Source organism: Dicentrarchus labrax, unplaced genomic scaffold (genome assembly GCF_905237075.1).
Source record: "Dicentrarchus labrax unplaced genomic scaffold, dlabrax2021, whole genome shotgun sequence".
Classification (NCBI taxonomy): domain Eukaryota; kingdom Metazoa; phylum Chordata; class Actinopteri; family Moronidae; genus Dicentrarchus; species Dicentrarchus labrax.
This window is the reverse complement of record NW_026136701.1, coordinates 20,258,267-20,273,188: the sequence shown is the minus strand read 5'-3', so window position 1 is coordinate 20,273,188 and position 14,922 is coordinate 20,258,267. Positions and strand designations below refer to the sequence as shown.

The 14,922-nt window shown below is 40.4% G+C and overlaps 1 protein-coding gene across 1 annotated transcript in view; it reads left to right on the top strand.

Annotated features, from left to right (window-relative positions):
- The first annotated feature begins 618 nt into the window (after positions 1–618).
- Positions 619–14,922, top strand: part of LOC127365778 (rho GTPase-activating protein 29) — a 31,774-nt gene continuing 17,470 nt past the window's right edge. Inside the window, exons 1-3 of the mRNA XM_051404226.1 lie at positions 619–784; positions 1,528–1,904; positions 13,901–14,044. Coding sequence (XP_051260186.1) covers positions 1,619–1,904; positions 13,901–14,044 — 430 coding nt within the window. The 5' untranslated portion in view covers positions 619–784; positions 1,528–1,618. The remainder of the gene's footprint in view (positions 785–1,527; positions 1,905–13,900; positions 14,045–14,922) is intronic.

The window sequence follows — 14,922 nt, the reverse complement described above, 5'->3', positions numbered from 1 at the left end:
TGCTTCTCATCCGTGTCAAATAATTTTGCCACTGCAGTACAATAAAATAATCCAAGAGGAAAAACGTCATAATTTAGGAATTTTGGCAATGCTGTACATTACAACACAAATGTAAGGTGTGGCACTTGTGTCACACAAATGTTACAAATGTGGCATTCTGATTTATTTACCCGTAAACCAGGACTATTGTGTCATGTCTAATACTCTTGCCAAAGTCCGATTATTATATTTACTATAATATATATATATATATATTTTTTAAAGGGTTTTCAGCACATTCAGAGGTCATCGAACAATCCAGTTTCAGTTGACATGTCATGATAATGGGATAACAACAGGCTTGTTAAATGTTTTTTCAGCCGAGGCAGAACGTTACATTTACAAATATCCTTTTTTCAAAGAGTCCTCTCAAATTTAATAGACATCCAATAAAAATGTATTACACTATCTCAGCAAGCGCATGTAAAACTAATCCCAGTTCAATGAGTTAACCAAAACGTCCGCCAGCACTTGAAAGCCTCACAGCCCATTGCCGTGGAGGGGATCTGGCCAATCACAACGCGTGTGTGCCGTCACGTGACAACCCGACTCGTAAATTTCGATTGACTCGAGAGCTGCTGATTGTAGGCTAGTTTTCGATGTACAGTGACTCAAAGCGGACAACTTTCAGGCCGCTGTGAGAGTTTGGTTTTTCTAACGGAAATACTCATGCGTTTTCAGAGGCTCCATTAAGCAAAGTTTTGTTTGGATACGGTGGCCATTATGTCAGTAAACTGCCGAGCAGGTGAGTTTAAATTGCGGTTTTTATTTTTTAAATAATTTTTTTTGGGCTGTGCCAGCAAAGCAGTTTATGACCCGAGTCGACTGTTTTTTTTTTTTTTTTTACCGGAGCAGCAGCATCTTACTCTTCAGTGTAAACTGTCCGGAAAAAGAAATGCTGAGTGTCGCGTTGTTTTCGATGTTGTTGAAGTTTTGTAAATACCCCCCCATGCATGTACTAAGTTATTTTCTTCTAAACGTGCCTGTTTTCATTATTTTCTTCCTTTTTTTTTGTTGTTGAAAATGTGTGCTTTTATGTATTGACACATAAAGTTATTTTACTAACAAGCTAGCTGACGTTAACAGCCAAACGTGGCTCAGCTTTACAACCACTGTAAGTAATGTACATCTGTTTGTGACACAAAAGAGAACATTTTAAGACATTAAATGACTTTTATGGGAGAGAAAAGGGACCTTAAAATATATGTTAGCTGTAAACTCTAAACTTAGTGTCACAGACACATAGTTTTAATTTAAAAAATAACACACAAGGAAACTGTAAGAATGGTGAAGTGATAATCTAGTTAACTTACAGGTCAAATGGATGTGCTGTTTATTTTTAAGCTTATACTTCATCCTCTGGCTTTAGTGGTTACTATGAGTGTGTTACAGGTCTTTAACAATTCAGTTGCACAGTATATGAGTGAGTTTGGAGAGGAGACCACACTCACACACATCACCTTCACCTCATCATCCTCTGTCTTTCAGCCAACCAGGGACCGGGGCAGCTTGGTGTGTTCAGGGGCTAGCTGGCTTGCTGTACTCCCTGTAAAGGGTGGCAGCTGGAGTGGCTGCTGGGATGCTACGGAAGAGCAGCAGCAGTGGTGGCGGTGGGACTCAGCACACCCAGGGTCTGCCACGACACCTCCCCAAGCCCCACACGGGATCTCTGTCGGCCGGATCCACCAAGACCTGGGATATGGGCCGAAGCTCCAAGAACCCCAATCCTCTGAGCAGCATGGGGCTAACGTCTCACCTGATGGGGGCACCAGGAGTGGACCCGGAGTATGTGATGCAGCTGGTGAATGACGTACGGTGGTTCGCTGACGTGTTGCTCAGCCTCAAGGAGGCTTTCCAGTGTAGAGGTGAGTTCAGGGGGAGCTGGAATGTGGAGGTGTTTGTGCAGGAGCTGTGGAGTAGAACATCGTTAAAGGATGTAGATGAAGAAAGAAAATCCACCTCCGGATTCTTGTTAGCCATAATCAGTGTTGTGCTCAGTGCAGTCTCTGGGTCATATTCTAGTGTTTTAATTACATTTTCTTTGTGCGTCACTTTCCACTTGCTACTTGTAATTCAGCTGGGATTTCTTTGGCATCCTAGATAATTCCACATTCAACAAACTCCAGATAGTGGTGGGGAATGTGCTGCATTCAGGGAATGGTTGAAAGGGCAACATGCATAGCATGATAAAAGCATAAGAGATGTTGGATTTTAAGTAAAGGACTTACTCAAGTGGAGAAAGTCTATTAGGTGCATTGCATTCTGGTCTAAAGCGACTACTGTCTATGGAGAGCGTATCTCTATCTCCTCTATAATGGATTTCTCATTGTGTAATTGCTGACCATTTATTTAGAAAGGAACCCTTGCTCTTTGGACTGAGGTGCTGACATTAAAACCTGATGTTTACTAATGATGCTGTAGATAGCTAAAGTTCTCTGCCAGCAAATTTGGTTGTAGATACAGTGGGAATGTATTGACGAGATGTAATGTTGTCTTTGTTTAGACAGCTGTCCACAGGAATCCCAGTTGCTATCACACCTACAGCTTTTTAAACAGTGGTAACAGTGAATATTTTTCTTTGACTCGCAGGTAATATATCACATCTTCTGTGCCAACACCCAGGCAATATAGTTGCACTCGTGGCACCGTGAAGTGTTTTGGATTGAATGTCCTGGAAGGCTCTGTGTGTTGTTTTGATGTTACAGATAGATAACTAAAGCCCAAAGTTGGCCATCATTACAGACAGCCAGAACCACCTGTGGAGTGTCAGATTATAGTGTAATAACAGCCTCACTGCTAATATGCTGGAGCGCTTGCAGCGTTGTTAGTGTCACACACACACACACACACGCACACGCACACACACACACACACACACACACACACACACACACACACACAGCAGACACCAGAGGAGACGCAGGTTACTTACCTTCTTTCTGTTTTTCTCACTTGGTTTGCTCTTGTTCGTAGACACACACACAAACACTCAACCCACACAAATGCTCATAACAAATCTTCACAGGAGCATACACGCTGATAGTTACTTACTGTACGTTATATATTATTCGTCTTTGTCAATTAATCTGTTGTTATAAAATTATTTGTCATTTACTCCATAAATTCGTCATTTACTCCAAAATGCTTGTTTTATTAAGTTAAAAAACCTAAAAAAAATTATTTACTTTTTATTAGCAATTAATTAACTAATTATTATATGTTTATTATTGTATAATAGCAAAATATTATATCTTGTCATTGTGAGCAGGCCTCTAAAACTGTATTACACTGTTTCACTGAATTTTCCTCTGTGGAATCAATTACATGAGACGGCCACTGTTATAAATACTACTACTCCTACCGTTCTGCTAAAAGACACATACCTACACACACACACACACACACACACACACACACACACACTCATGCTGGGGTCCAACTGCAGGTCTGGCAGTAGGAGTGAGTTGTTTAGCCATTCCTTTGGCTGGAGGAGTGAGGCCTCTTTGAGTGAGCTTTGGCTTGCGTTGTGCTGAGTGTTGTTCTGAGCCATCACAAAAACATTTGGGATATTTTCCTCCCAGTTAACAACGGCTCCTATTCAGCAGGTGGGTATGAAATCATACCATATGACTCTATAATGTGATTCAGGCATTTGTCATTTGGATTAGTGGTTTATTTTTGTTATTCTTCAAACGACATACTGACGCAAGAGTTCTGATGGTAGAAAAAGTAATGGAAGATGCTGCTCCTGTAATGTCGGTTTGCTGTCCAGTCAAAAGTAAACATTTAAACATTGAGTCATTTTCATTACTAATTAGTAACAGAGTGGTAAAAAATGGTCACAGTTTAATTCAATTGTATTTTCTCATCAGCCGTCCTGACTTTAAATCTGTGTTCTGTGATCTGAGACTGCCAATAACAGCAAACCAAAAATCAAACATCAACCGCTTTCCTTTAACGCTGTAAAGCAGGAAAACCAAAAAAATCGAATTTGATTAAGATACTGACTGTTTTGAGCTTTTCAGCACACGTTCTTAACATCTCAAGCAGTTTCCAGTAGCCCCATATACTGTACATCTGGGCAGTCCTGGCAGTTGTCTCTTAAAGAAGCTGATCATCACCTTTTTGAATGTTTTTCTTGTAGCAAGGAGTTTTTTATGACCTCCGTGCCCAGAGACATGGGAGATCAAAAAAACATTATGGCCTTTTAGCCTTATAAAAAGTATTTCAATAACCTTAATGTTTCTGTCATCCACAGTTTCAAGTAAAACACGTGTTAGTCCACAATGCCTCATGGCAATTCTACGTAATGGTTCATTTATAATCCTAACATATCTTAGTATGTGCATAATAATGGTGCATACAATTCACTTCACTCACTTAAAGGGATTTTTATGTGTAGAATAAAAATTCAACTCCAATTGAACACACACGATGCTTCCTCTTTATTGTGTTGTGTTTACTTAGAAATTGTCAAAAATGTTTGGCAATTAAGTTAAGGCAGGGTTACACGTTATTACTTCTCTGCTCACACTGTTATAGTGGTGTGATTAGCAGCATGTGTTAGCTTTTTGCTTGAAAAGATTAACAACCTGACAACAACAAGCCTCCATATAGTTGAGGAAAAGCGGTAGGAACAAGGTTGTGAGGGAAGTGGGGAGGAGGTTAGCGAGGCACATGCCAGCTCTTATGTTATTCTTTTCAGATTTGGAAAGGTCTGTCACTGGAGTACTGTGTGAAACCGACACAATACTTTTTTGCTGAAAGTCATGCTTCCTGTTGTGACCTGGCAGGTTTGTATTCCCGTTGCAGAGGGGCAAGTTTGCCTCAGTGTGTGTCTCTTAGCTCCTTATACAGAGAAACCCTAGATGGTTTAGCTAGGAAAATGCTTATTTTTTAAGTCAGGGCACCCACCAGCTTTTAGCTGGAGGCACATGCCTCCGGCCTGTTTGGTTGTCGGGAACCCACAGGGGGACTCCATCAGTGACCATAAGCTTGAGTTAACTAGACCCACCACATTCACACCCACAACTTCACACTTAAAGATTCCCCAGGGTTAGATTGTGGTGTAGATTTACGCTTTCTCTCATAGCTAGGACCTCAGTCACACTGTTTGCAAAAAGTGTTGCAACACTAGTCATAATGTCGAAGAATGTAACCCAAGAAAAGAATGTGTGGCTGTGTGAGTGTTGACTGTGTAGATGACGGTCCCTGTCCCCAACCTTAACCTTTCACCACTCTGCATCAAACTCAAAATGTGATTTGATTGTTTAACCGTAACATTTCAGTTAAAGTCACCCAAAATAATGTAAATAATACATTTGCTAATATGTCATTTTGTCAACAGGTAGTGTAGCATAAATCATCATTATTTTCTTGAAGTAGCAGATATTTTCTTCTTTAGCATAAATTGCCTTTTTGGATTGAATCAAGAGGAAGGGGGAGACCTTAGAAAAAACAGCTGGACTTTGGCTGTGAGCTCACAGCTTGTAGTCACAAAATGGACCTTTAAAAACTTCCAGTTCCCACAAATATCTACTGTCAAAAAATCTAAAATCATATAATGATGCATCAAACCACTCTGTAAATTCTTGTGGGTTCAGTATGTAATCGTTAACAGTGAAATCGAGCTTTTTCTTATGTTGGAACATGTCTTTTGCTCTTAACTCAAGCCACACACGTGTCACACACAGGGCTTACATTCCCCTGATGTCAACATTACAAGCATTTGATAGTAATGGTACGAGACTAGTAGTTGTACAGCATCTCAGGGCCAATATAATAAAAGAGAAATGCAATAAAAATGTCAGGATGTTTGCTTTATTCTGAAATTTTCATTTAGGTGTGTATTGTTTTGCAGCAGACAGCTTGGTTAATGGTTTTAATCAGAATGAAAAAGGAGTCCTCTACACACAGCCGGGCTGCTGTCCCCCTCCCATCCCCCCACTCTCCTGCATACTCTGCATTCCTTTAGAACAAATGTTCACTTGTAGCTATAGTGCCTTCAATAGACTAATGGTAGGTGTGAGGCAGATTGACTATGAAAACTCTCCTAAAAATAATTTATCTTAGATTTGTGGTCATGAATACAACTCAAAAGAGGCTGCATAGTCAAGGTTGCCTTTCATTTAAACATGTCAGGTTGGGGAAAAGTGGAAAATGGATCCCTATTTTTATGGAATCCAAGGGAAATATCTCAGGGGAGCAGTTGCAGTCTTTGTAACCGATTAAACATGCCATTATATTAATATACATTGACTGACTGGTCCCTGGGGGAGTCACAGCATGTGTGTGGCCAAACTGATACTTGGAATAATTTGATCTTTTACTTTGATCCATGAAGAGTCATTTTACAAAATGCTACTGTTGCACAAGCTCGTATACTAAGGACATGTTTCTTCATCATTTTACATCCTTGTTTTGCTTTTTGGTGAACACACAGGAACCTAACAGCTCTAAATTTCACAAAGAAATGTCTCCCTTTTTAATTTATTTATTTTACAAATGTGCTGAAACAAAACAAAATGTGGTTTGCCCTCATTATCAAGCCAAAAAAGTTTAGGAATGTGTGTTGAGAAATGTGTGGTGGAAGTTGTGGATAGTGTACAGGCCAACAGGGCTGAACAGGATGAGGTTTTTACTTTTAAATGTCTTTTTGTTACGACAGATTGCTATCAGGACACTGTCTGAAATTCTATTTCCTTGAAGGTTCCTTTGTTCAAGAGAATTTGGGTTCTTTATTTTAGCCTTGTTAGCCTTAGGTGGAACAAAAGTGTTTCACACTAGCTGTTTTACAGTTCCACTTCAGTGTAGAACAAACATCTCACGGCATAGTTGAGGAGCATAAGGCTGAAAGCTTACTGTATTTACCACAGATAAACTCTGGACCATGGGACCTCCCACTATGCTACAGAGACACTTCATCACACAGTGTAGTGCTGTGTGAGAAGAGCCATTAAATGTCTTTAAATGTCTAGCTGACTCAAGTCCTCATTTTACTATAAAAACTGTGGCTTTTTTCAACTGTTGGTGTCACTGATGAGATCTGGCTGTACTGCGGTTAAACGGCATTGTTCTGTGTTCCACAGTACCAGTCTGTGACTGTGCTGTTGTCAGAAGGCAGACTCCTTTTTAGAGCAGTATTTGATCAAATGTTCAGACAGTGTTTGGTTGTTTACCCATGGACTTGTTTTTCTTCCTGCTCAAAAATGTTTGTATTGGAATTATAAGAAAAGTGGAAATGTTTTTTTAGGGTTAATTGAAAATGATCAAATCTATGGCCTTTTAAGCTTATTAGAGTAAATGGACAGTTTTCAAAAGTTTACTGGCCATAAAAGTCACCACCACTCACCACCAAAACATATCTAGCAGTAGCTACCACACAAGTGCCCCTGTGCCAACGGAAGTGGCCACTTGCGGGTGGTGCCTTCAATCGAGAGAAAAGCAGAATTCTAGCACATAATGGTTTAATGGCCTGCTGCTCTTAGGAGAAAGAAAGGAGAGATTTGTTGGGCAGTAACTTTCCCCTGTGATGCTGAAGGATGTTTTGTGCAAGCTTGTGGTTGGGGTGTGTTTCCTTGGGTGGGATTTATGGTTATGGGCTCTGGATGTTTGTGTAGGAGATTGGTCATGGCGAGGGGTGGATTGGCCAGTGGAGCTCCTGCTAGCGGGGGGAGGTCACGGCCGAGCTGCTGAAATTTACAGCTGTGGATCGGGGCTTAGGTTTGAGGTGCTGTTATGTTTTTTCAATTTCTCAAGGTGAAGTCATCCCTAGGTAACTGGATACTAGTGGAATGTAACTAGGTTCCTGGTAGTATTACATTACAGTTAGAACTGAAATGTCAACTGCTCCTATATTTGTGACAACTTGGAAGTTTTTCTTCATCTTGGGAGTAAATTTTATTAATTGGGGTTTTAGGCCGTTCAATGAACAAAACAAACAGTTTGAATGTCACCATTGCATTTTATAGACAATATGATTAATTGTGAAATTAATCGTAATGAAGGTAATCATTTGTTGCAGCCTCAATTGCATCTATCCTACTTTGTAAAACTAAAACGAGAAAAACAAAGCAGATTAGTTTAATTAATGGTGTCAAATGTAATTGTATGGACTGGAATCTTTAAGAGAGATTGATGTGTACAATCTTTTTTTTCCTGTTTTCCTTTTTTGGCTTGTCTCACCCGCATGTGTACCTGATACGTTGTGTGTTGATTTAAGAATGCACTCTCGTTGTGCACCTGCTGTATAATCCCCCAAACATGTACTGAAGTGTCAAAGAATTAGCCTGACTGTGAAGCCTAGACCTCACAGAGTGTAGTTCACTAATAGAGCAGGTAGCTGTTTATGGAGTGCCTGCTGTTTACTGTCTGTGTGATGTCTGGGGCCCGCTCTGTCTCCAAACAAGGCATGGGAAAGACAGAGAGGCACCCAGCAATGCTGCGTTTGTTTGGACAGGGGAGTAAATTAGTGTTTGGAGATGAGATCCTAACCAAACAATCCCACCTGTCGCAGATCAGATTGCAGGCAGCTCAGCAATGCGAGCGGGAGTTTGATACAGGAAGTATTTAATGTGTTCTGGGTTTGTGATTCAAGAGATTTGTGCATATTCTGAGTGTAATTTATTAGTCCAAGTTTCTCTGTGGGAAGGACAAAAAGTTTCTGTTTCCATTTGGAGCGGAACATTTGGGGTGATTGAGTCATCACGGAGAACAATTTGTCACCATCGTGGAATGAGGGATAAGGATAGACATCTAAAAGAAAACCTGAAAATCATCTGCTGCTGCGGGTGTAAATCCGTCACCCTCCCTCCCTCCTTTCAGAAAACAGGAGGAGGAGGAGGGATGCTGATGGAGAAACACGGCCTCCCTGGCCTTTCAGTAAAGCCCTGCGGCTGTTTCCCAAGCAGCACTGTGTCACCAGTGCTGCCGAGGCTTGTTTCATGTCGAGCAGATCGCGTGTCCAGACAGGCCAGTTGATTGCTGTTGTTATCAGTGGGGGAAGTGGAGGCTGTAACCTCTGTCAGGCCACCTGAAGATTTGGATTAGATTGGTCATTCTCTGCACCAGACACACAAAGAGCTTTGTTAGGCACAATGGGACCCACACACACAACAATATAAGGGGAGGCATTAATTTAAAAGGCAAATGTTTGAGCTGCTGTATTGTGCTAAAGTTGAGTCACCACTTAAACCTATGTAAAAGTGATACTGCAAACACAATATGTGTTGAGTATTTAGCAATATTTTGGCAGAGGAATGAGGGATACAGATTAACAGCCGAGAAGAAGATTATTCTGGATGAGTGGTTTGAGAAGTTTCTGTTGTAGCTTATATCCTTTCTTTTCCTGTATAAAGGGGTCACTAGTGAAATTTGTTGCAACCCACAATCTGCCAACATTTTACATTCAACTTTCAATTCTACTGGAGCTGAATATTGATAGATTTTGGGAGGTGTATGACTTTGGTGAACATGTGCAAAATAATTGGTACTATTTAAAGAACATAAGTTACTAGTCCCCTTTAATTGTATGCTTTACTTTTGGAGTTAAGCTTAAATTTTCAATTTATGGGGACATGCAGATACGCTTTTTTAAAAATCTGTTTATATACTGAGCAGCAGAAGGATAAATGATTATTATTATTATTATATACTAGAGATGTTGAAGGATCACAGTAGTGAGTCTAGTGGTGTTGTTTTATTGCAGTTAAGTCCGTACCTTTAATGAAAAATCTAAATCTAGAAAAAAAAGTGCTGGATGGGTGACTTTTTAATACCAAAATGTTCTGTACAGTTTGAGCTAAACCCACTTACCATAATTGTATTTTGTAACACTCGGCTGTCAGGAGCTGTATATCAAAAAGACTAGAAACATGACTAACATAGGTGTCAGGTACATGTGATGGAATTCACTCATTTGATAATTAATTAGATGTTTAAATGTTTTTACCATTATGCCATTCAACAGTCTTTTCCTTGTCTTACATAATCTTACATATAGTTAACTGGATATCTTTAGGCTTTAGCCTGTTGGCCAGTTTTCAGTGTAATTCTAGGGTTAAGAGAAAAATGCAGACTGTTGCGATTTGGAAAACTTAACTAATGATTTTTTTGTATATTGTTAGGTAGCAGTTTCCTACTACTATAACTATTTTTCATTGTGAATTTATTTCCCTAAAAAGGGAGGGAGGTCTTGAGCTTGTAGAAAATAAACGAAGCAGACCGAGCGTGAAGCGTGGCTGGGACACCAGCTCATCCCACCACTGTAAAGAAAGACACGGCAGCCTTGAGCTCCGTTGGCGTTTGCAGGGGGTCCTCCTTTAAACAATATGGCCAAGCTCTGTGCCTCAGCGCTGTTATCTCTACCAAAACAATGGCATGGCCCCCACAATCGGCTGCAAATTTCCAGTGCGCTTTTTGATGCCATTGTTGTGACAAAACCACTCACCAATGATTTTTACCAGCTTTCTCTTAGCTGTCGCACGCTGCAGTGAGCACAGATCCTCTCACACAATTCAAAGGGCAACAAAGTTGGTGATCAGTATGAGCTGTCACACAAAATTTGACCTTGTTTTGATAACTTTATTCCCATTTCTGATTGTTAAATAGAATTCTTTTGTTTGAATTTTTTATCTGGTTTTTAAGGTGAAGAATTAACGATGATCTAAGGAGCCTAATTGCACACAGACTGTGCTCAAATACACATGCACAATGTGAAGGTTAAGCCATGTGCACACTGACAAAAAGTTCATCTACATTTTAACCCCCATAAAATACGTGTTTTGCTATCTTTTTGTGATGGGATACTTGCTTTTTGGCATGTACATTTTTTTCCTTGATTCAAATTCACTACCTACTGATTTTTGTCATGATCCACTCATATTGTCATTCATATAACAGCAACAAATGAGACAAGGCAAAGTAGGCCTACATTAGAGCTAGGACTAGAAAAGCATTTTCAATAAGTTTGACAGCTCTACATAAAAAATGCAGCCTGCAGCAAGTGTAAGTTGTTGCAGGAACTAATATATTTAGGATTTGGACGGCCTCTTTTCCCCAGTACTTTTGAGATGCTGCAAAATGTCGCTATAGTCAATGTATGATAGGAAGTGTTTTTCAGCTCCCAAAGCAGCTCTGCTCTCATTAGTATGGACATGGTCTTGTTTGCTGAAGCTCACTGTGTGTGTGTGTGTGTGTGTGTGTGTGTGTGTGTGTGTGTGTGTGTGTGTGTGTGTGTGTGTGTGTGTGTGTTGTGTGGCTTTTTTATTAATTGTTGGCTGGTATTTATTTGTTTGTGCCACTCCATTACAGTGTTTTAACTCTGCACATTGGATCATCTCTGACAGCTGGCAGTGGGTGACGGTAAACAAAGGATACAGCCAATACCAGTCCATTCAAAAATGCCCTGATTGGCTTCAGTTTCAAACCAGCAGATTGGCTCAGGACATCCCTCTGTCTTTGTTCCCACAACATGACAGCCATTGTTATTTCCTTGCAATTTGTAGCCATTTCACTTCCCTGAAGAACAGATTAGTCTAATTAAATTGTTTTCTTTTCAGAGGAAAGTGAATTTGGTGATCCTAACCAACATTACTGCTGTGATTCCATAGAGCACCTTCACTCATGCTCCACTGTCATGCTAAGTGAAAATCCTCAGGTGTGCACGTCATTACGACCCGCTCTCATATGCTAATGGCCAAACCACACACGTCTTTGATAAGAAAATCTTCAAACGCCACTGAGATAACCAGAAATACCCCCATGACCACAGCTGAGAAAGATGGTTAAAAGAAAGGGGAGGGTGTTTAATGAAGGCCTATTGTCAGTGTCAGTAGGGAGGGGGACCTTTTTTAAAGTGTGTGTTGCAGGGTCAGGCACCTCTCGCCTTGGGGCAGGTGAACAGTTTAGTACCCCTCCCCTACAGGAAACCTTTTCGTTTAATCCTGGGGGGGTGGAAGCTAGAGACGGAGGGATTGGAAGCTTCTGACACAAGATGGACCCTGATGTTGCACTTGTGTCCTTTTTAATTTTTGCGCATTTGGAGAGTGTCTTAAAGTCTTCCTCTTTTATTATGTCCCCGAGTGATTCATTGTAAAAATCCTTACTTGTCTAGTGTCTATATTAATGTCTGCCTCTCCTGTTCTTGTGAAAGAGTGTCACAGATGGCCAGGGCTTATGTCTCATTTGCGGATTATGTCTCTTCTACCATGTTTTACACCAGCCAATTGAGTGTGTGTGTGTGTGTGTGTGTGTGTGTGTGTGAATAAGAGTCAAGTGGGTAACACACACATGCTCTCATTTTCTCACCCTCTGTAATTCCTTTTTACGTTCCAATAAATTCAGTCTCTCATCTCACCCTACTGTCTGTTGGGGTGGCCTTGATGAAAAACAGATGACTTTTCTGTTTCCAGTCGGTGTGCTTGCTTCTTCCAAAACAGTGAGTTAGACATGAACTCACCTATTGTCGGGTGCCAACTTACAGAGCCGCCGCTGATTAGCCTGCATCAGAGCGGGAGACAGATCTTCCTCTCCCGTTCTTTGAACAAGATTCATTGTGTGTCGAGTTTATTATTTTTTTTAAAAGCTTAATTGTCAGTAAAACACACACTGCTTTGACAAGTGTTATAGGGAAGCTGTAGAACAATTAATACAGAGGACCTGTGCAGTTGTGAAGAAGGTTTATTCAAGGTCAGAAAAACCTTTGGTAAAATGCATAAATACAGATAAATGATGTATTATCCTTCACTGCTTCCCTTTGCCTGGCTCTACAGGAAAAGGATACCTTTCATAGCAGAATATCTGATGATATGGGTGGTAAAATAAGAAGACAGATGTAATCTGTAATCGGCATTTTGTACATTCCTCCTTAAGTATCATCTTATGAAACCTCACTGGTAGGAGTGAAAAATGCAAGATCTTCCTCCCCTTTTTTTTCCCGTTCACACTGTCTGCTGATTGCTGCAGAAAGGGTTTGCTTGCATAATGGCTACCATGTGTGCCACTTCAGTCACCTCTGATATTTAATTTCTTTATCCTTAGTGAGTATGAGTGCCCTTTTATTGTCCATTCATTTTACAAATTGTATCATATGTAGACTCTGCACCATAAATGTTTTTATTCAGTGCTTAAGCAGTAAGTCAAATAAAATAAAAAAAAAAGACATTTAGCTGTCTGTCTTAACTCGACCAGGACTCAAAGATGTCAACGGACACAGTGGCTCTCTGGGTTTTATGTTGACTGGAACGTTTCTCTAAACTATGTGTAAGTGCCTCACTTGTGACCACAAAAGTACAAATAGCATGTCACCATTTCTGTATTTAACATATTCACCTGTCTGGGAATGTTAGAACTGTGACTGAGACAGTGTAACCTGTTTACATACAAGCCTCTTCCGGTGTGCGTGGTGTCACTCTGCCCAGAGGAAGCAGAAAAGAAGTTTCATCACACTACCTTCATGCTGCAACAACTGAGTTAGTCACTGTCACTCAGCCACAACCATCTTCCACTTTTCAACTGTTGTATGTACATAGATAAAAACATGACAGAACATGTACTGTATTATTTGCCCTGAGGGGAAGTTTCTGGATTAGACAAAAGATAACAGCAAAGTGTCATAGTTTAAAATTTTGTATTTGCCAAGTTATGTGTATGGCAAAGGCAAAAGGAATGCCAAGAATTCATTTGTCACTGGTTCACCTGTAACTCAAAATGTGGTGACCTAATAGATGAAAATGCGTGATTGCAAACTGCATGGTGGTGGGGGTTTGCATTTAATGAGGCTTTTGTTAGTCTTGTCCGGTTCTCAATACTTGCATGACTTAACCTGGCTGACGCACTTGTGACCTGTGTTCCTTTTTTTCAGACAGTCTGGAAGATCTTCAGGTGGTGGTGCAGGAACGTTTGGCGGAGTTACTCCGCGTCCTCAAGGCTGTTATTGGCAAACACCAGACCCTCAATTCAGTGGACATCCTGGGAGCGGCTGGAACAGTCATTGCCAAGGTCAAAGGTGAGTAATTACTCACTAGCATGCATGGCCGCACACAGACATACAAGTAAAGACACACAGGTGCCTAGATGATGCTCAAATACCTTGGAATGAAATCTCATTGTTGCATTTTGGTTCAGGTTTAGGTCAGGTCTACGTCATTCTTTCTTTCACTAGTGTGGGAAATACCCTGCAGGAATATTTTATATCTCTCTGCTTGGTTAGAGTTGGCTTGGAGATTTGTTTTTAAAAGGTCACAGTATGAGAAGTTATTATTCCTTTAGCAGCAGGTCCATTTTCTGTCTCCTTAATGAATACAAACAAAAGGAATCTCAACTCATGAGTTCAATCTGCTGGAAATGTGATCCGCTGCAAGGATATTTCTTCTCTTGACTTGCACACAAGAATCAGTACAGCAGAGACTACGTGGCTGTAATTTGCATTCCATATTTCAGCCACCACAGAGGCCACTTGGCAGACTGCTTGTCAGTCAGGCGCATCCACGTTTCTTCATTCTTTTCTCCATGTCAGGAATTGTGTGGTTGTGTCTGACAGCTCACCTGCCCTATCTCATTATCTGTGTTCTGACCTCCTCCTTAAGAATGCTAGTCTGCATCTGTAGTCAAGTTGTGCTTTGTGAAGGTTTAGAATGCAAAAAGGAAACAACAGATATCTAGTATTAGATCAGCCAAAGGAATTATTGGCATAGTTGAGACTTTAATGATAGGACAGACTGTAACTTCAGTGACGGGATGGAAAAATAACACCATGACTAACAACTGACTGACTAATAACTGTTTGTCATTTATTTATTTATACACATTTATTAGTGCTGTCAGTTTAATGCGTTATTAACGGCGTTAACGCAAACCCATTTTAACGGCGTAATTTTTTTAATC